Source organism: Aspergillus candidus, assembly GCF_002847045.1.
Source record: "Aspergillus candidus strain CBS 102.13 unplaced genomic scaffold BDW47scaffold_33, whole genome shotgun sequence".
Taxonomy (NCBI): Eukaryota; Fungi; Ascomycota; class Eurotiomycetes; order Eurotiales; family Aspergillaceae; genus Aspergillus; species Aspergillus candidus.
In genome coordinates this window covers 20,784-41,767 of record NW_020194038.1, presented here as the reverse complement: position 1 = coordinate 41,767, position 20,984 = coordinate 20,784, and the positions used below count along the sequence as shown (strand labels likewise).

The window sequence follows — 20,984 nt, the reverse complement described above, 5'->3', positions numbered from 1 at the left end:
GGCTCAGTAATAGTTTGCCCTGGCTCAGTGATAGTCAATGGAGGCAAGGTCAGGGTTTGACCTGGCTCTGTCACAGTTAAACCAGGTAAGATAATAGTTTGACCAGGCTCAGTGATAGTCACTGGAGGCAAAGTCAGGGTCTGACCAGGATCTGTAACAGTCAGGCCGGGCTCAGTGATAGTCTGGCCCGGCAAGGTTATGGTCTGACCCGGCAAAGTCAGGGTCTGACCCGGCTCAGTAATAGTCTGACCAGGCAAGGTGACAGTCTGGCCCGGCTCGGTAACGGTAGGACAGTCTGTGGGCGAGACAGGCAAACCGCTTGACCCAGGAATCGTGATCGTGATGGTGCTGACATCTGTCAGACAGTCGGTGGTTGGCAGGCCAGGCACACCGCTGGATCCAGGAGGGGCAGTCGTGATCGTGATAGTAGTGACATCCGTGACAACGGGACAATCAGACGGCGTGATAATGGGACAGTCAGTGACCGTGACAGGAGGGCACCACTCAGATGTGGAAGGGAGTGGGATGATATTTGTTGTTCTAGATAGGATATTAGTATACCTGTCTTTCAACCTGGGTTTGCAAATGGTACTCACGGCTGGGATATGCTGGTTCCGGTGGACGATTCTCCAGCACCGCCAGTGTTACTACCACCGCCGTTGCCGCCATTATCACCTCCAGGGCCACCGGTGCCGCCACCGCCATTGCCGCCATTATCACCTCCGGGGCCGCCAGTGCTACCGCCACCGTTGCCCCCGTTATCACCTCCAGAGCCACCGGCACTGCCGCCGTTACTACCACCGTTGCTGCCACCAGTGCTGCCGCCGGGGCCGCCAGTGCTACCACCGACATTGCTGCCGTTGTCACCGCCGGGGCCACCGGTGCTGCCACCAGTGCTGCCGTTATCACCCCTAGGGCCGCTGGTGTTGGCGCCATTGTTGGCGCCGCTATCACCCCCATGGCTGCCGGTGCTACCACCATTTTTGCCGCCGTTGCCGCCGTTACCACCCCCTAGGGCACCGAGGCCAGTACCACCGTTGCTGCCATTGCCGCCATTGCCGCCGTTACCACCCCCATGGACGCCGGGGCTGGTACCATTGCTAGGGCCTTGGCCGATCTCCAAAGAGCCAGGGGGATGGGCGCCACCGGAGCCCAGGCCGCGGTTGTCATCGCCCGGTATGACAACGGGGTAACAAACCTCTACCACGTTGACCTCATAACCGGGAGGGGGAAGTTCGGCCCCGGCGGGACGGGCAACCGCAGCCTGCAGAAACAAGGCTGGGATGACGAATGCCGCCTGCCGAACCATTGCGACGCGAGGTATGTGACAAAGAAAACAAAGTAACGCCGCTATGGCGGGCTGTGGCTGGAGGGGAACAGTTCGAGAAGGCCGTCTGGTGCAAGGGCTTGAAAATGTGATCGATGAATGGAAGCGGGGGTTTGAGGTTGGAAACAGAGGTCAATCATGCGGTTTATGAGCTTTGTTTTGAGGGGCGAAGGATGGTTGTTCTGGAACTGTTTTCAGCGTTGCCTGACTCGATTGTTTGTTTCCAGGTAGCTGGTATATAGGACCATGACGTGAGGGAACCGCGTCGGGCGAAAGATGCGGACTGGTTCTTGTCCGCATTGTGTTTTGGGGGTATATGCTTCGGGACTGCCTCTGAACATGTGGGCATAGAGATTCTGTGGTGAAGATAGCCTGCATGCTGTTTTCTATCGCATACCTGATTGTCCCACGAAAGCGAACAAGGCAATAATAGTCTGGGGTATGTGAGAGCATGTGCACGGCAATAAGGTGGCTGCTTTTGCATACGATCTGCGGCGGAGGCAAAGCAATAAACAAACCACAACAACTCGACCTAGGTCCACCGGAAGATATTCCCGCCCATTCCTTTCTTGCCCCTTGAACTATGCCGAGCCGTCTTCGACAGAACTGACCCGGCAGTGAGGGACGTGGCTCCCGCTCGCAGTGAACCATGATCAAGCCAGGGGTTGGAATGCGCATTCCGCCATTCCAGAAGGCAAAACCTAAGCTGCGCAGCCAATTGACTCATTGAGAGCAGATGGACAATTAAAATCACGACTATTAAATTATTGCTACCGTCCGGCTCCTGGAAATCATTTCCGCCGCACCTTGCCGATTTCCGACCAATCATAGACGAGGATGACTTCACCAGTTGACCTGCCGCCATGGTCGTTGGATGATGTCTGTCGAGTTCCGCAGCCGGTATTGCAGTGGCGAGGGCCCCCGCAGGGGCAATCATGATCTGCAGGTGCACGGCCCAGGCTAATCACAGAATACAAGTAGACAGGTGCGAGGGCAATCATGAATCGCAGGAAGTGGGTTCACATTACAAGGCTTCAACAGCGGGAGCCAGGACAAACGACCATGTTCAGACATGCAGAAGACGGAAAACACCGACTGGAGGAGACCATTGGGTGACTATGCCAACAGGGCATGAGACGCAGGGCTACGGTGCTGCAAAGGGACAGATGCGCACGGGACCAGGGTAGTAGCATCCACAATTCTATACTATAAATCATAGGTATCGAGGGGGCTGCCCGAAGATGCGCCACGCAGATGGAGAGCCAACAGATAGTGTATGGGAAGAAGGGTATGTGACGCCAATCGTAGAAGGGAAAAAAGATCGATCATTGACACGTATATCCACAAGAGAAACAAACGTTGAAAGGGACTCTCCCTCCCGCCTGTCAAAGGGGGAGGGACAGAAGCCGGGGCAGCACCGGCGAGACAATTCGACCGGAGACCTACCCGCTAGGGTGGTGTCGGGGTCTGGCGGACTTCCGGTTCGTGAGGATGGGGCCGGTCGCGGGCGCGCATGTACATAGCATCCGACGGGCTGTCAGACGAGGATGGGTCCATCGGACGAGGGATCCCAACCGACGGCGGCGAGGATTGTTGCTTCTGGGCGAGAATTTCGCGGGCGTAAAAGTCCACCAGCATCGTGCCGTACGCCTCAAGTTCCTCGACCGGAATAGAGAGGCGGAAATCGTTGAGGAGGAGGAACTGCAACTCGAGATGGTTAAGCTCCAACAACGGGAGGCCTCCGACCTGCCGAGAGGTTAGTTCAGGAACATGAGCCAGTTGTCACAAGAAGATGGGGGGGTACCTTAGCATATCGCGAATTAGTATAAAATACATCGGAAAAGAATTTACTGGCACAAGTCACGCCCGCGATGACCAGCCGGTGGATGTTAAAACTATCGACAACGAAGAAATGGGACAACGGGTCCTCTCCATCCTGAGGATGCAGGGACGGGGATATACACGAGGGGGTCGAGGGGTCCTGCGCAGCCATGGTTGCCGACGGCGGCGGGGTCACAATCGGCGACGTCTGCGCCGAGGACGCCCCCGATGGGGCGGACGAATCGGACTGGATGGGGGCGGTACGGCGCTGGAGGCAGCCCACTTGGCCCTTGACCAATTCGGTCATGCGATCGAAGTAGACCAACATACTGAGGAAGACCTCGTACGTGGTGGGGCAGTATTTGTGGATGCGCGTCAGGTAGCTCAGGATGCTGATGCTGGGGACGTTCTTGCCGTGGAAGGCCAGGACGCTGGTGGCCTGGGGACTGAGATTCGACGCGCCATCGGCGGGGGGGATGTGCCGATGGACCTGTTCGTGATGCGCGTCGTTGGTGGTGGTGATCTTGGTCAGCAGGCCCGCCACCATCTCGATGATATCCGTGACAGGCATGGAGCTGATCTCATATTGCCGGTCCGGCACCCAGGCCCCCGACCATGGGTCTCCCTGGCGGGGGGCGAGGAACTCCTCGCTGGCCAAACTCTGGATGTGAGAGAGGTCGCGGACCTTGATGCGGCTGGGCGAGCTCGCCTCCGAACCGCCCAGCGAGCGCAGGGACCGGAAGGTCGGCCGGAGCCGGGGCGACGCGGGGGAGGAGTGACTGGCCGGTCGCGACGGGTCGGTGGGTGCTGGGGCGAGGTCGTCCACCGCCGGACGCGTGGTGTAGTCGACAGGAGGTCCATGGGCCGTGGGGTGTGAGGAGCGCATCGAGGTCGGGGGATTATGCAGGTGGGCAGATCCGGGGTTTACGGACGCCGACCGGGACGAAGAGTGCGAGTGGGCGGGCGTCGGTCGGTTGATGTAGGGAGGCACATCCTGCTGCGGGTGGGCAGCGAGGCGAGCTGAGCCAACCGCAGACGTTGATGGCGGGGCGGCGGACGAAGTGGGGGTGGTATTGGACGAGGGAGTGGATCTAGAGCTACCGGACTCCAAGTGCGATGGCGGATTGGATGCAGGTCGAAAGCCAGAATCCGATGGAGCGATGGCGCCGCCGAGCATGATGGAGAGGGAGCTGTGGAAATCCTCCGATGGTCGATGATTGAGGACCCGGGATCCCATGTCCCGCGGGGGAAGTTATACACGATGGAGATGACTAGACCAGTTGGCTGGGAGGGTATGGTCAGCGATCGCGATTCAGACGATCTGTTTTGTGTGTATTCTCTTCGTTTCCCTTCTTTTTTTTTTTTCCCGCCCTTCTTTGATCTTTTCGTTGAACTCGTCCACCCGAAGCGACCAGACGAGTGATTTCAAGGAGTCAAAAAGACACGACCGATGGATTCAGGAGAAGAGGAAGAAGAGGGACAAGGCTCCCAGTTGCGAAAAGGACAAATCGGACGCGACCCCAGGCCACAAACGAGGGGAAATCATCAAACGGGAATGCAGGATGGACAGGGTCCCGTCTAGGCAGAGTCTGAAACAGTGGAGCACAAGAAGGCCAGAGCACACCAACATACCTAATGGGAATTGAGGGGCGCCGCGAACCCAACCCAGGCTGATGCGGGTTCAGGGAACTCACTGGCGATGAGCGGGTGAAACGTCCATTGCGCGAGAGGAATGGATGATGAATCTGGATCGGCCCCTCTCTAAAGGAATGGAGAGAATCAAGGATGGGATGAGAGAGGGGATGAAGTTAGAGTAGATGGTTGATGGAGTGAGGTGAGAGAGAGAAAGAGAGTTGGGAAGAAGAGAAGTGAAGTGGAGGAAGAGAAGAGAAGACGGGTCGGTCAAGTGGACTGACCAGAGACGGCAGAACTCAAGAACCGGTTTTTGGTCCTGATCCTCCATCGTCCACTTGATATGGATTAGTGATTGAAATTTTTGGGTATTTCCCTTGGAAAATGCCAGACGATATTTTCTTCATGAAAAGAAAATCATATTCAGTCCCTACGGAGGGTAGAGACGCTGTACAACATACATATAGTAAGCCGGTCTACTCTGTATACAGTGTCCTCATAGTGGATCCCATACATACAGATCATAAGATTCATGTTGAATACGACTCTTAATCTCAATCCCTGGCTCTTTTCGTACTTTTATGTAGATGTCCAATCTCTCAATACAACGGGTCTTGCACCCACTGCTCTGCCGTATTCAGACCTACTTTTCCTGCGGCATCCTCAAAAAAGACAGACTGCACTCTGCGCCATGGATGCCCGGACAGATACGATGACCAGCGCCGAACGTGTAGACGTCGCGCTACAGCGCATCCGACTCTGATCGTCCTCAACATAGCGGTTCGAGTTGATTGGGTCATGGTGGATGGCACACACGTTATGCACGATATCAGCGCCATTCGGGGATGGGATATCCCAGGTACTCGTCGTCCTGGGTGACAGTGTGCGGCACGGCACCCATGATTGTCGTGGGCATCCAGCGGAGGGACTCCTTGATGTAGGCCCGGACGTACGGTGGGATTCTGAATCATGATAGAATACAGTGCCCTGGGGCTATGCTACATTATCATCATTGTATGCAGTCAACCCGATTTAAGCAAATAACAAACTGCATTCCCGCCTACTAAATCCGATATGCCAGAAACCGCGAAATCAAGCCTTGAATCTGACCTATACTCGTCTGGCTATACTTCTCCAAGGTGGAATCAAGAAGCCCGTCCTCAACACATTCCGGTTCTAGATCTCATTGCAGAATATCAGTATGCGTACCTCACCATGTAAGTACCATAGGCCGACAATTCTAAGATTCCGTCTCGATTAGCCCTAACCATCGATCACCAGCAAAACAGGATGCCCTGAATACTGGAAGAATTCCAACTATATCTACTATGACGACGCAAAGCTTCTAGGTTTAATATTACAGTCTATTGACTCTGCAATCCCCCACCTTTGAAGCCCATTTCCCGCTGGATTTCTCAATCAGGAGCAGAGTGGAGTGGGGTAGAACATCAAATACAATCAGATTAAAAAGTAAGACACAAGTCCAAAAAGAATATCACCCATTCAACGTAACAGTCTTCGTCTGCAAAAACTCCTCCAACCCCCACCCAGCCCCAAACCGTCCCCACCCACTATGTCCAACGCCCCCGTGCGGCAACGTCGCCTCATCATGCACCGTCATAGCATTAACATGCACAGCCCCAGCATTAACAGAAGCCGCCAGCCCCAGCGCGCGGTGATGGTTACGCGTGAAGATCGCTGACGACAGCCCGTAGTCGAACTCCTGGATCAAGGCCGCAATGTCGTCCTCGTGGTCCACGGTGACCATTCCCAGGACGGGGCCGAAGGACTCGGTGTGGAAAAAATCCATGGATGGGGTCACGCCGCGAATAAGGGTTGCTGGGAAGTGGGCGCCGTCGGTGGATGTTGCGGCGGAGTGAATGCTTGCGCCTTTGGTGCGGCTGTCAGAGAGGAGGTTCTCGAGCTTGGTTTTGGCGGGTTGGGAGATGACCGTGTGGTTGGTTTTGATGGTGTCTAGGAGGGCGAGGATCTTTGACTCCAGAGCGGAGTTGATGGATTTGGAGCTGATGACGAGGTCGGTGGACATGCAGATTTGGCCGTTCTAGTCGTTTCAATCAGTCAGGATAGGATCTTTTAATGTATCAAGGAAGAAGGATAACTCACGTTCAGAAATGCACCGCGCACGATATGCTCAGCCGCTAGATCTAAATCTGCATCGTCCAATACAAGAGCGTAATTTTTCCCTCCCAGCTCCAGCAAGACCGGTTTCAGCGCCTGAGCCGCCCTGGACGCAATGATGCGGCCTACGGCAGTCGACCCGGTAAAGTTGCATTTCTTTACAGCACGCTGCGTGATCATGGAGTCATAGACGTCTGATGCGTCCTCGGGACGATGGCAGACATAGTTGACCACACCAGGTGGGAATCCCGCCTCGCGAAAGAGCGATGCGAGCATGTAATGCGTTCGTGGGCTGAGTTCTGATCCCTGTTGGCACATTCAGCATCTATTCAGGCTAACTTTGAATAGCCAACTCATGGAAATGCTTCCACTCACCTTGAGAATCGCCGTATTCCCAACAGCGACAGGCGCAACCACAGCCCTGAGCCCAAGAATCACAGGTGCATTCCACGGCGCAATTCCCAACACAACCCCAAGAGGTTCCTTCAAGACCAATCCATACGATCCCTTGTCCGTCGCGGGGATACACCCCATCGTAGAGGTAGTGATGAGCGCTGCCGTCTCCTCAACAAGCTCAATACCGCCTTGCATGATGATGTGGGCCCAGAGCTCGCCGCAGTGGATTTCTTCATCGACGAGCTTCTCTAGCTCTGTTGCGCGCTGGCGCAGGACCTTTTAGCACCGCGTTAGTCTTGTCATACATCATGCCCAGTGCGACTAAAACTTACAGTAGCAAGCTGTAGCAGCTTCGCCCGTCTCTCTTGAGGTCTCGTCTTAGACCATGATGCGAATGCACTGGCGCTGGACTCGACAGCCTTGATGGCGAGCTCTGTCGTCGCGCCTTGGAATTTAGTCGGTCCGTTTGGTACCGGGGAGGCTATCTCCCCTTGGTACTTTCCAGTTAAGACAATGTCTTCTCCTCCAATTATGAGAGGAACGATGTCCATGTTAGACATGTCGTATGCTGCGGGAATGGGTTTCTTCTGGTTTAGATATCGACGAAGAAGTGATCACTCGGATTCGAAGGGTACCCAAAGATGATCCCCCCCCCCAAAAAAAAGAAAACCCCTTCGCTTCATTTTGCGAAAAGTGCTCAGCTCCCCACGGTGGAGGATTCGGGTTTAACTAACGCTTATCCCCGACTGGAGAGGTAGTATTTGAGGATGGAAAATGATATACCCCATGACCAGTATAGGAATAGGGTGCGGGGAGTGGGGAAGTAGTTCGGCAATCTGGTACGGTAATTCTTGGACATTATATGTCAAGACTTGGGACAAGATGCTTATATACTAGCAATCGGAGCACTTCTACTGTATAGTTTAGTTTTAAGAGATGTTGCTACTCCCAGAGACGGAGAAAGTACACTACTGCCTGGGGATATTGTATATAATCGAAGCTCTCCCCACACTATCGGTGGTTTGCTATGATCCAGACTCAATGCGCCGTGATATATCGTGTGTATATATCCAACATGGAAATATGTATGAGTTCAATTGACCAAGTACGGCCTCAGGCAATAAATCTGCAAAAGCCACGATTTCTGACGAAGGGCCACGCACCCAGTCTTCTTACACCCTTTACAAGGATACGAACTATTTATTTGAATCTCATCATTATGGTAATCGTCGCTACAGTATGTCTTAAGTGACTCCCCAGTGCGTCTGGTGTCGCCATTCCTCTACCTCTACGTGGCCGTCCTCTCCTAAGACCATCTCCCGCCATGCTGGATATTTTGGGACCATGATATATTCGCAGAAGAGGAAGAGGAGGAAGAGGAGAGCAAGAGGCTAACACCAAATCATCAAGAAATTAAAACTGATCATGCCATAGGATTATTTGGTAACGCCCGGTGCCGTATAACCCGTGTCGGGCAGGTAAAGATGCCTCACGGCACCCTTGGCCGTCAGCACCACCAACCGGATGACACCGCCCGAGCTGCCATCCCATTTGATGGCCTCCTGCAAGGCGCCCCGGACAAAGCTGATCCCTTCCTCCTCCGTCATGTTCTCCTTCCAGTGGTTATCGCAGTAGCCGTAGATGTAGGTCGAGCCGGACCCGCCAATGGAGTATGCTTGCTTGTGGAGCGATCCTCCGAGGGGAATCTGGTAGACCTGACCACCGTGTCGGGGGTCGTATCCAGCGATGATGATGCCGGCACTATTGAGTCAGCAGGGGGACACTCCCCCGAATAGAGAGGTGTTGATGGCATACCTCAACATATCTTTGTTCTCGTAGCACAGCTCCTGGAAGAGCGACGCCGCCACCTGGGTGCTGGGCGCCTCGTTGTTCGTGATGGCGTACATGTTGAGATGGTAGGAAACAATGTCGGCCACGGCCTGGGTGTCGGCGGCGGATCCGGATCGACAGCACCAAATGGTGTCATGAACCTGCGTCAGCTTATCGGTGACTCGATTGGCGATATAGGCTCCGGTGGTTGTCCGACTGTCGGCTCCTAGAATCACGCCGTCCTTGAAGTTGATTGCCATACTAAGGTGGTCGTCAATACGCTGTCGGTTGTTGGGATGGTTCGTCGCACTCACATCGATGTTCCTAGGCTGTAGACGGAAGGGTTAGCAAAAGATCGGTTGCGCAGGATGGGAGAACGTACTTGACCTCTCCACTCTTCAAGTGTTGCATATCAACGTGAATGCCATCTACATTCGAACCGGTCAGTTGCGATAATGTGATGTGATGGCTATGGATGTCCGACCTTCTCCCAGCACGCCCGTCACACCGTGAGCGTTGACCATTTTCCCGAATGAAGTGGGGAATTTTATAAATTATGAACGTCTTTGTGTATCTGAGAAATGACCCTTGACACACAATGTGATTGAGTCAAGAACAGAAAGAAGGGGAATGGAGGATGGAGATGGAGATGAAGGTGAAGTTAACCAGGTAGATCGATAGCTCTGACGGAGCTTCGGACTGCGGACTGAGTAGGCGCCCGTGACTTACGTTGGAGTCCGGGCGGTGAGCGTGTTCCCCCACTGACGGGATTCTTAGGATTCTTAACGCCACGGCCAGAACTACTTTGTACACTACGACTCTACTCCTGCTCTACCGAGTACTGCCTCTGCCTAACTACTATTACTACGCACCACTCTACTACTCTACTACTACTCTACTACTACTCTACTACTACTCTACTATTACTACTATTACCACGTCCACCACTATACTCCGTACTGAGTAGATACCAGGTATCCATATAGACTACTACTCCGTACACTGTCCCCTTCTCTTCCTCCACTAATCTCTCCACCTAATCTCTCCTCACTTTTGGTTGAATTGTGTCAGATATCTGGCCTGTCATATTCATACTCTTAGGGGACGGTTGTGTTTACTATACCGCCTCCTGCCTTCGGTCGCTTGGCTCGCGGGGGGAATATTCCCCGTTCTCTCCTCGCTGTTCCGTTCAATAATGTCCGAATCTCCACCGCCAACCCCATCCCCACATCCACCGGCTTGGAGTTTCAGCAACATGGCCAGCAACGTCGTTCAGTTTCTTCGCTTGCCTGTTTTGGCGTCGTCAGGTCTGGCCGTTTTGGCCAGTGGTTTATTATATTTCAAGCAAAAGTCGGTACCTACTCACGAGGCCTGGGGGACAAACCCCAGTAAACCCATACGAACCCCAAGACATACCCCCCCGATGAACTCCCAGACGACCCCGTATCTTCCCTGAGGCTAACAGCGCGACCATAGTGAACTCATCTACCCTCGCAACGTCCCCGTCGACGCCCGCACCAATGTCCCCAAGCCCCGTCAGTTCGGCATCACCGACTACGAAGAACTCCAGATCCCCACCCCCGACGGCCAGTCGCTCCATGCCCTCTTCATGCGCCCTTCCAACAGCCGCGTCAATCGGAAATTGACGGTCGTCATGTTTCATGGCAACGCGGGGAACATCGGTCACCGCATCCCCATTGCCAAGGTCATGCAGGACGTCCTGGGCTGCCACGTGCTCATGGTGGAGTACCGCGGCTATGGACTGTCGACAGGTGTACCGGATGAGAATGGGTTGAAGATTGACGGACAGACGGGCCTCGACTATGTGCGACAACGGGCGGAGACGCGCGACAACAAGGTCATTGTCTATGGTCAGAGTCTGGGAGGTGCGGTCGCCATCCATCTGGCGGCGACCAACCAGGAAGATGGCGTGATCGCGGGTCTGATTCTCGAAAACACCTTCCTGAGTATTCGGAAATTGATTCCTTCGTATGTTTGTGACCTGGGAGTATGAAAGGGCTGGATCTGACGTGGTCTAGGGTCTTTCCGCCGGCGAGGTATCTCGCGCGCTTCTGTCATCAGAACTGGAACAGCGAGGAGCTTTTACCCAAGATCACCTCCATGCCCATCCTATTTTTGAGTGGGTTAAAAGACGAAATCGTCCCGTCAGTACTCCTCAAATCTCGTTCCCCGTGGACACGGCCTGACTAACGATCTGCAGCCCCGAAAACATGACTGCGCTCTTCGCGAGCTGCAACTCGCCCCGCAAGAGATGGCGCACGCTGCCAAACGGGGCCCACAACGACAGCGTCGCCGAACCGAATTACTTTGACCACATTCATGACTTTGTCATGGAGGAAGTCGTCGGAGACGATTAAGAGTACTTAGAGATACCCAGCCTATTCGGCGTCCTTTTGATGGAAGACCTTTTGACGCCGGTCCGCGAGTTCAACTTCCATCCGCAAGCCTTGTATTCCTAGTCTGATACAATCACCTAATATCCCTCCGCCCTGTCGTGAACCGACATGAAATAATATCCAGACATCCCATCTTTCAATCCATTTCAAACCCGGTTTCTTTCTCTTTCATCCACATGGGCAGACGCGATTCAAACACCCATCATTGTCTACCGGTCGAGTCTGGCTTTTGTGCAAGTGAGATGATGTCCAGGTCATTTACTTCGGTTGTCACGAGTCTCATCTTAGGATTCACGAATAGATCCACGACTTAGAGAGCTTCTTCTACACCACGCTGTAGTCTAAGATTCATCGCAGAAGCACAGTCTGTTTCGAACAGTGTATAAATACCACACCCTCTGACCATCCACCCACATCGTACTTCTCACCTACGGAGTAGACAAATGCACAGATATCTCCGCCAAGTATGCGGGGAAACTAGATCGATCCTGTTTCACGTCACCCTACCCCGGCAATCGCCACACAGGAGAAACCGACACCGTGAGATTTAGCCTAAATGTCTCCCCCGAGCGCATTAGTACATTCCCCGTACGGAGTAGAATCAGTTCAATCACCTATAATAGATGGACGGCATATTCCCGGCCATGACTTACTACACTATTATCCAGCTCTTAGCCGGCACAAAGCAAGCCCCTAAATGAGATGGGGATAATTTTCCCCGTCGAAAGATTGGGGTAGACAGGCGATTCCCTTAAAAGAGCAGGCTGCGCCGTAGCTAGTATACTGGACATGCGCAATTGCTCTCTCTCTCCCTCGACGAGACCTAGGGTAAAACCGCCACCATGCTCCTCTCAGCCCTCCTAGCAGCAGCATGCGCCGCCAAAACCATCTACGCCCTCGGCCAAGACCCCGTCATCTCATTCAAGCACCAAACCGGAGCCCTCCAACTATCCGGACCACACAATGAGCCAGGTATAATCCTCCTCGACGGCGCCGACTGGCCAGGCGTGATTCGCGCCGCGGACGACCTAGCCACTGACTTCGGGCGCGTCAGCGGGTCGAACTACACCCGCACACTGATGGTGAACGGCACAGCGCCGGCCAGTATCACGCCAGGCAAGAAGAACAAGCCCGTGATCATCGCCGGCACAATCGGCAAATCGCGGCTCATCGACAGCCTCGTTCAAAAGGGCAAGCTCAATGTCACGGACACGGAGGGCCAGTGGGAGGCGTTCCAGACGGAGGTCGTGCGTGAGCCGATGGCGGGGATCGCGAGCGCGCTGGTCATCGCGGGAGCTGACAAGCGTGGCGCCATCTACGGGTTATACGACATCTCTGAGCAGATCGGGGTATCGCCTTGGTACTGGTTTGCGGATGTGCCTGCTGCGCGACACGCGGAGATCTACGCGGTCAAGAAGCGCAAGACGCAGGGGTCGCCGTCTGTGAAGTACCGGGGGATATTCATCAACGACGAGCAGCCTGGTTTGACGAACTGGATTAGAGAGAACTTCCCAGACGCGAAGTACGGGCCAGGGTTTGGTGCGGATTTCTACGCGCGGGTTTACGAGTTGTTGCTGCGACTGCGTGCGAACTACCTCTGGCCTGCGATGTGGGGAAATGCGTTCCACGTGGATGATCCGGAGAATTCAGTCACGGCAGACGAGTACGGCGTTGTGATTGGGACGAGCCACACGGAGCCGATGATGCGGTGGACGAACGAGCAGTCGATGTTTGTGGAGGGCGACTGGAACTGGGATACGAACGAGGCGAATATCACTGAGTTCTTCAGGGAGGGCGCGCAGCGGTCGAAGCGGTTCGACAGTCTTTATACGATGGGTATGCGGGGGTTGGGGGATAACGCCTCGCCGACTATTACGCCCGACTCGCTGAAGGATATCATTAACGCGCAGCAGAAGGTACTGGGTGAGGTGTTTGGCACGGAGGACGTGGCGGATATTCCGCAGTTGTGGTGCGTGTATAAGGAGGTTGGCCAGTACTATCATCAGGGCCTGCGGGTGCCGGACGATATCACGCTGCTTTGGGCGGACGATAACTGGGGGAATATTCAGCGTCTGCCGTTGGGGAATGAGACGGATCGGGCCGCTGGGGCTGGTGTCTACTATCATTTTGACTATGTGGGCGATCCGCGGGATTATAAGTGGATCAACACTATATCGCTTCAGAAGACGTGGGAGCAGATGCATCTTGCGTATGAGCGGCATGCGCGGCAGGTGTGGCTTGTGAATATCGGGGATTTGAAAGGATTGGTATGTTCAGTAGCTGGCATGGACCCCGGAACATGGGTAGGGCTAATACGACATTGCAGGAGCATCCCCTGAACCACTTCTTCGACATCGCATACGACATGCCACGGTGGTCAGCTCCGGACAGCACGCACGAGTGGCTCGAGCATTGGGCGCGTCGCGAGTTCGGTGCCGCGTTCGCAAAAGACGTCGCTAGTATCATGGACCGCTATGGCATGTACGCCGCGCGGAGAAAGTACGAGCTGATTGACATGCAGACGTTCAGTCTGATCAACTACGACGAGGCCGACAATGTTCTGAGTGGATGGAAGCAACTTGCGCAGGACGCGCAGAAGGTGTACAGTCGACTGAGCGAGGCTGCGCGTCCGGCGTTTTTCGAGCTGGTGCTGCACCCGTGCACGGCTGGTTACGTGGTGACCAACATTCATATCACGGCGGCGAGAAACAATCTATATGCTAGTCAGAGGCGGACGAGTGCCAATAGTCTAGCAGATGATGTGCTTGGTCTGTTTAAGGAGGACCACGAGCTGACGACACGATACCATCGTCTGTTGGACGGAAAGTGGAATCACATCATGGATCAGACCCATCTGGGCTATGATTACTGGTGAGTACCTCACCCACACTATAAGTTCATATCGGCTGACAGTGACTACAGGCAACAACCGATGAGGAACACTCTCCCACCGCTTGCATACACCCAGCTGCTGGAAGGCAGCGTCGCAGGCCCAATGGGCGTCTCAGCCGAAGGAAGCAACGCGACTGTCCCAGGCGACGACACATGGCACGACCTCTCCAGCAACACCCTCACCCTGCCACCTCTCGACCCATACGGACCCAAGAGTCGGTGGATCGACGTGTTCTCGCGCGGCACGGAGGACTTCACATTCACCATCACCACAAAGCAGCCATGGGTCAAAGCGAGCCCCTCATCCGGCAGCGTAACCGCCACAGGGAAGACCACCGACAAGCGCGTCCATCTCTCCGTCGACTGGGAGAACGCCCCCTCCGGCTCAACCACCGTATCCATCGACATCGCCCTCGACTCCAAAGACTACGGCAACTTTGGCATGCCGACAATCGAGCTCCCCGTCAACAACACCGCCGTCCCAGCATCCTTCCACGGCTTCGTCGAGTCCGACGCAACAGTCAGCATCGAAGCCGCACACGCCACCCGCAACACCTCCACGGACGACACCTCCTACACCGTCATCCCAGGCTACGGCCGCACCCTCTCCGGGGTGACCCTTCTCCCCGTTCTAGCAGACACACAGGCGCCTCCGTCATCTCCACGTCTCGAATACGACATGTACCTGTTCTCGAACACCTCAACCGCCAAAGCAACAGTATACCTGGGTTCATCGCTCAACACGGACCCCTCGCGACCGCTGTCGTATGCGATTGCGCTCAACGACGCGAAGCCTGAAGTTGTGCAGTTTGTGCCGTCGACGCCGCTGGGCTCTTTGCCGTCGAATTGGGAAACGACCGTTAGTAATGGGGTGTGGTCAAATACGACTAGCCATGCTGTTCTTGGGGGTGGGCAGAAGAATACGTTGAAGTTGTGGGCCGTTGAGCCCGGGGTTGTTTTTCAGAAGGTGGTTGTTGATTTGGGGGGTGTTAGGGCTTCTTATTTGGGGCCGCCGGAGAGTATGGTTGTATAGATATATTTCAGTCTCTGTACTAGAGATATTTGTATACGGTAGTAATATGACAGCTTTATTGTACAACATCTATAATTCAGACATGTATGGAATAGTAATTACTATCTTATCTTATTTCAACTTCTATTCATTCTAATTGTTTCTTCTTCAGGAAAAATTGCACATAATCGTCCATAATCGTCCATCAATAACTAGCAAGACATGATGCAACATACTGACTAATCAACGTATAACACCACACGATCCTCCACCGTCATAAGACGTTCTAGGAAAGCCCATGAACCACAATACTTGTCAAGATCTCTAGTCCGACTCCTTCAACTCCTTCCACACATGCGACCCTACAATTCCCAACCGAATAGACACCTCGTCTCAAGCGCCTCCAACTACTGGTCCTGGTGACCTGCGCGAACCACGATATCATACTACCCACCTACAAACCCCCTTATCTATCCTCCCCGACGATCCCGCCCATGGCGAACCGCCACATCACCCGGCGCATACTGCTCAGCGCGATCGGCCTGCTTTTCTTCCTGTTTCTCTTCTTCGTTCGTCCGCAGGGGCCGCCCAGTCCTGCGATTCGCGCCCCGGGACATCTCGACCATTCGGCGGCGGCTAAGCTCACTAAGGATGACCTCACGCGGGGAGAGGTGGTGATGCCGCGGCTGGGGAATGAGACTGCGAAGTGGGTTCTTCACTTGACTACTTGATTGTCGCAACAAATGCAATATAATACAGTAACTGACGGAATCTGTATCGAACAACAGGGCAGAACTAGGTCGTGCGACATGGAAATATTTCCACACGATGCTCGCGCGGTATCCGGAGAAACCGACGACAGAGCAACAGGAGACATTGCGCTCTTACATTTACATGTTCGCGCGGCTCTACCCGTGGTATGTGGTGCGATCGCAGGTTTATAATCTTATTCCGTCCACCCAGCTGACCGTGTGACCCTTCCAGCGGCGAATGCGCCTCTCATTTCCAGGGCCATCTGCAAAAGTATCCGCCGCAGGTGTCGTCGCGTAATGCGGCTGCTGGATGGGGGTGTTTCATCCACAATGAGGTTAATGTGATGCTGGAGAAGACCGAGTTTGACTGTAATAAAATTGGGGATTTTTATGACTGTGGGTGTTCTGGGGAGGAAGACGGAGATGGAGACGGAGATGGAGACAGCGAGGGCGTCTCGCCGAAGAAGGAGAGGGATGCAGCAGGCGCTGGGAATCCGTCAGAGGAAGGGCAATGATGGTGAGAATCCATGGAACTATTCGTGTTCGCCCTATCTGTTCTATCTTCCTTGCGTCTTCCCCGCACGACAGGCTGCTGACCAGACGGCGATCATTAGGACATTTCGTACTTTTTCTTTCTTTCTCCCTCTTTCTCTCCCTTTTCTCCCCCTTTTCTTTTTCCACCTGCATTCTTTTTCTTTCTAGCAATTACTATCCTCCGGATTCCAATCCTGTCCTCAGGACAAGTGGCTCGGGCATTCAAGGATTGTACCAAAATCCGGGGCGGACACCATTGACTGGCGCGGGATCGCTTGGAAGGGTCTGCTTGTCTGCCAGCGTAAGGGATTCTTGTCCCGTCTGGTTATGGATCTGGATCCGGACTGGAACATGTACGTGTGCAGATCTTTGTATGCGACCAGTTTTGGGATCTGGGATGTTCTGGGCGTCTCAAGGTGTAGCATGTGATTGAATTTGGGGGTGTTCTTGATAGAACAATTCTTTGTACATATATCTATTTATATTATATTCATGTATCTGTTTATATCTATATTTATATCTATATCTATAATTATACTTTTTGATATGTCCGCGCTTATACATAAAACTAGAACCACAACATCCCAAATAAAGAACATAATATACTATACAAACAACCTATAAAAACCAAGCCATATGACTCCCTCCATCTCATCACCCAATCCATGACCAGCGCGGCTGACCAGCCCTGGCCGTCGGCACCACACCCTCCCTCCTCCCTCCGTGACCATTGTTTCATGACCACCCGACAGTGTCTGTGATCAGGGATGTTAACCCTCTCAACAACCGAATGACAATGTCCGGTCAACCAGGAGGAGGCTTGATGGAAGATGAAACAGGAGTTCTCGCTGGGGAACGAAACAGGATCGGTTGTTTGGTGATACCTTTAGGGGAGAGGATGAAATTGTAATTTTCCCTGTCGGATTGATATATTGGCTGGAGGAGTATACTCTATTTGATATCATTCTTTCTTATTCTGTATTCTGTTCTATATCCCTATTCATATCTATTATATCTATACCTATCTATCATATCCATCTTATCTATCGATCCATCTCGTTATCTATAGGTGACGCCTTGTTCCCCAGGCAGCAAACACGTCCCAAACCGGACTAGCGCCGCCTCTATCTTTTTATCGCATTTTTTATTTTTATCTCTATTTTTCTCTATTTTCCTTCAGTTTTGCTTCAATTTTACTTCAAAGTTCTCTCCATTTGCGACGGATCAGTTAGATCTCGTTGCCTAATTTAATACAGTTGACTGACTTGAAAAAGGTCCGGCAAGGCGCGACATCTGACCTTCACTTCATCTTTCTCTCCTCTCACCCTGCGTCGTATAACGCTTCCCTTCAGTCGCAGACTCTCGTCGCGTTCAGACAACAGATTAAATTTCCTGGTCGCCTTTCTCTGACCACTCGACCTTCCATTACCTTTCATAAATACTCTCGATCGTGTGGTCGCATTTGGGCATCACTCGGTCTAGTGTCTCCCCCCCAGAACAACTCGTCCGCCCGATTCCTTTGACGCCATCTCCCCCTCTCACCGACTTCTTGCAACCCAACCAGAGTCGCGCAACGACTCAAGAGCGGGGTCAACATGGTCTCTTTCTCCTGCGAGGTGAGTTGGTACCCTGCGTGGGACTCCGTACAGGGTGGTGAATCGCTTATCCACTACCAACGCATCCCTTCCCCCATCCCCACTCCCACTCCAGTCAAGCGCCTCGCCCTGACCGACTATCGCGGAACTGACACGATCGGCTGGGTTGCAGAACTGTGGCGATATCCTCACCAAGAAGAAACTCGATCCCCATCGCAATCGCTGTCGTGGTTGCACCTTTACCTGCATTGATTGCATGACCCATTTTCGGGGCACGGAGTATCGGTCGCATACGGTATGTCCTCCTTTCCTATGGTCGTGGATGGCTGTCTCCCTTCGGAACTAGGCGGAGTGCTGGTCGCGCGTGTCCATTACACTTGAAACCGGATGTTTCCTCGTCGCTGCGAGTGGAGCCCCGGATCGCGAATGGGGTCCATTCCTGGCCAGCCACGCCGGCACTGAGTGGGGGATGACAGCTCCGACGCCCTGAGATGATTTGGTCCGTAGACCGAATACTGACTTGGCTTCCTTGTTCCAGACGTGCATGACGGAGGCCCAAAAGTACGAGGGGTCCCTATATAAGCCCAAGCCCGAGAAAAATCAACGCCGCAACAACAACAACAACAACAATAACAGCAACAACAATAACCAGGGCACGAACAACTCCAAGCAGGCCCCTAAACCCTCCAACGGCCATCGTGCACCCTACGTCGAGGACGCTCCTGATGCCGACAACGCCGCGAGCAAAGCCGCTCCCCCGCCGCCTGCTCCAACACCGCCTCCCACTGACACCAAGAAACCGACCCATGCGACACCCCGCCAGAAAGGCGCCGACCCCGTTAACGTCTTCGATTTCCTTGTGACCTCGGAGACACCCAACGCGTCCAAGGTCACCGTAGGTGGTCCTAAAGAGCAGATGAAAATGGTGGATCACGCCCCGTCTGTCTTTGAGACCAGCCAGGCCATGGCCGAGTTGGGAGCCGACGCCGATGGCGGCGACGACGACGACGACGACAAAAATCACGACGTCGCCTACGCGGAGAACGGCTTCTCCTACGGCTCGGGTCCCATCCCGCCCTCGGTCTACGCCAACAAGGCCGCTCCCACCGTCTCCATGGAGTTCATGACCCCCGCCCCGAAGAAGAAGAAGGATCGCTCGTCGCGCACCGCCGATGGAGCGGTCACCACCAGCGACAAGAAACGCAAGCGTCGCACCGACGACCACGGCCGCGACGATGTCGACACCCCGATGGGAGAGGCCCCGTCCAGCGTCGTCAACCACCCGGGCACGCCCATGCTGAACCACTCCGGCCTCACCGGCGGGCTCAACCGCATGCTGCGGTCCCCGTCGCTCGACGGCGAAGCCGGTGATAACCCCTCGGACCACCCGCGCCGCCGCTACCAGGACCCGTCCTCGCCCATCAAGCGCACGCGCCGCGACGACAAGGAGCCCGCCGGCGGGGACGCCGGCCTAGGCATCTCCATGAAGAACCGAGCCGGCCGCCTCGTCTCCTCCATGTTCGGCGGCTCCGTCGCCTCAACCAGCAGCAACGGCACCGACCCCACCGCCCGCTCCGCCGCCCGCAGCAGCCGCCGCCGCGGCTCCTCCGACGACGGCCAGAGCGCCGCAGTCGACACCCGCTCCTCTAAAAAGACTAGTCGCGTGCGAGGCGCCCCCATCGCCGCCCCCGACGCCCGCAAATCCAAACGAAAGAGCAGCGCCCCCATCGACGGCGACCGGCCCTCGCGCCGGCAGCGCGAGATCGAGTATCCCGAGTCAGCACCCCGCGGTGAAGACGGGCACCAGATGATCGTCTACGGCCAGCCGAACCACCCCGACGCGCTGCAGCAGGAGATGGCGTCGCACTTCCTGTCGCTCGTGACGAAGGGCCCCGAGAGTGGACGCGGGTTCTCGATGAACAAGGTGTTGAAGCGGTTCCACCGCGACGTCACGGATGAGTTTGATGCTGATCGGGGACGGGAGACGGGTCGGAGCCGTGCGGACCGGGAGAGGCGCATGGATGATGAGAAGGAATTGTGGCGGACGTTACGGGTGAAGCAGAATGAGAGGGGGGAGATCGTGCTTTTCTTCTAGATTGGGTTGACGATTGACGATAGTTGATGAGATATTGATGCATAGGGGATTTGGGAGAGTTGGAGGCATTTCAGGCATAGCATTGTTTCAATTCATTGGTTCCATTAAGTATCAACATATCAGAATGCTCATCGAATGACTGAAATTAAATATAATATTGTATAATATAAAATAAAATAGAAATACTATGGATAAATGCATATGAGTAATAGTATGACTCACCCTGTATAGCACAAGAGTCATATCCAATCAGCGGCCGCCGATCCTCCGCCACTCCAACTTTTTCATTTGATTTCTTTTTATCGTTCTTTTCTTTCCTCTTCTTCTCTTTCTGTCTTTGAAGTTAATTAAGGAACCTGTGGTTCGCCCTTCATTCTCTCGAACTGGTTTCTAACCTACTTTCTTGTGGATTGTCATCCGTACTTGTTGCATACCTGTTGACAGCGTCCATCCTCGTGTTTACCCCTCGTTGACCGAGGTTGAACTCTACCACTACCTACCTAGCTACCTTCTTACCTACCACGACCCCACCATCCTACCGT

The 20,984-nt window shown here is 54.2% G+C and overlaps 8 protein-coding genes across 8 annotated transcripts; 4 read left to right on the top strand and 4 right to left on the bottom strand.

Annotated features, from left to right (window-relative positions):
• Positions 1-49: 49 nt before the first annotated feature.
• BDW47DRAFT_126991 (uncharacterized protein) lies at positions 50-1,309 on the bottom strand (the record flags this gene model as incomplete). Its single annotated transcript, XM_024816656.1, has 3 exons — positions 50-67; positions 123-540; positions 597-1,309. 3 exons carry the CDS (start codon positions 1,307-1,309, stop codon positions 50-52), a joined length of 1,149 nt encoding a protein of 382 aa, XP_024670629.1.
• A 1,467-nt stretch (positions 1,310-2,776) lies between these two features.
• Positions 2,777-4,034, bottom strand: BDW47DRAFT_118546 (putative cyclin-dependent protein kinase complex component; the record flags this gene model as incomplete). The annotated part of the gene is made up of 2 exons (XM_024815227.1): positions 2,777-3,073; positions 3,132-4,034. 2 exons carry the CDS (start codon positions 4,032-4,034, stop codon positions 2,777-2,779), a joined length of 1,200 nt encoding a protein of 399 aa, XP_024670628.1.
• A 2,241-nt stretch (positions 4,035-6,275) lies between these two features.
• Positions 6,276-7,875, bottom strand: BDW47DRAFT_132641 (putative aldehyde dehydrogenase; the record flags this gene model as incomplete). The annotated part of the gene is made up of 4 exons (XM_024817621.1): positions 6,276-6,842; positions 6,905-7,225; positions 7,295-7,591; positions 7,648-7,875. The coding sequence occupies 4 exons, from the start codon at positions 7,873-7,875 to the stop codon at positions 6,276-6,278; spliced, it is 1,413 nt and encodes a 470-aa protein (XP_024670627.1).
• A 652-nt stretch (positions 7,876-8,527) lies between these two features.
• pre3 (proteasome core particle subunit beta 1) lies at positions 8,528-9,825 on the bottom strand. Its single transcript, XM_024813167.1, has 5 exons — positions 9,630-9,825; positions 9,528-9,573; positions 9,460-9,474; positions 9,131-9,406; positions 8,528-9,076 (listed from the first exon to the last, which is right to left on the bottom strand). The coding sequence occupies exons 1-5, from the start codon at positions 9,667-9,669 to the stop codon at positions 8,752-8,754; spliced, it is 702 nt and encodes a 233-aa protein (XP_024670626.1). The 5' UTR covers positions 9,670-9,825; the 3' UTR covers positions 8,528-8,751.
• A 575-nt stretch (positions 9,826-10,400) lies between these two features.
• Positions 10,401-11,523, top strand: BDW47DRAFT_126987 (alpha/beta hydrolase; the record flags this gene model as incomplete). Its single annotated transcript, XM_024816655.1, has 4 exons — positions 10,401-10,495; positions 10,622-11,134; positions 11,185-11,310; positions 11,367-11,523. 4 exons carry the CDS (start codon positions 10,401-10,403, stop codon positions 11,521-11,523), a joined length of 891 nt encoding a protein of 296 aa, XP_024670625.1.
• An 881-nt stretch (positions 11,524-12,404) lies between these two features.
• BDW47DRAFT_132640 (glycoside hydrolase family 115 protein) lies at positions 12,405-15,487 on the top strand (the record flags this gene model as incomplete). Its single annotated transcript, XM_024817620.1, has 3 exons — positions 12,405-13,829; positions 13,889-14,433; positions 14,485-15,487. 3 exons carry the CDS (start codon positions 12,405-12,407, stop codon positions 15,485-15,487), a joined length of 2,973 nt encoding a protein of 990 aa, XP_024670624.1.
• Positions 15,488-15,788: 301 nt separating this feature from the next.
• Positions 15,789-17,244, top strand: BDW47DRAFT_108142 (flavin-linked sulfhydryl oxidase ERV2). The gene is made up of 3 exons (XM_024813166.1): positions 15,789-16,172; positions 16,255-16,383; positions 16,451-17,244. Exons 1-3 carry the CDS (start codon positions 15,961-15,963, stop codon positions 16,731-16,733), a joined length of 624 nt encoding a protein of 207 aa, XP_024670623.1. The 5' UTR covers positions 15,789-15,960; the 3' UTR covers positions 16,734-17,244.
• A 700-nt stretch (positions 17,245-17,944) lies between these two features.
• BDW47DRAFT_108140 (LYAR-type C2HC zinc finger protein) lies at positions 17,945-20,587 on the top strand. Its single transcript, XM_024813165.1, has 3 exons — positions 17,945-18,368; positions 18,520-18,642; positions 18,886-20,587. Exons 1-3 carry the CDS (start codon positions 18,348-18,350, stop codon positions 20,440-20,442), a joined length of 1,701 nt encoding a protein of 566 aa, XP_024670622.1. The 5' UTR covers positions 17,945-18,347; the 3' UTR covers positions 20,443-20,587.
• Positions 20,588-20,984: the final 397 nt, after the last annotated feature.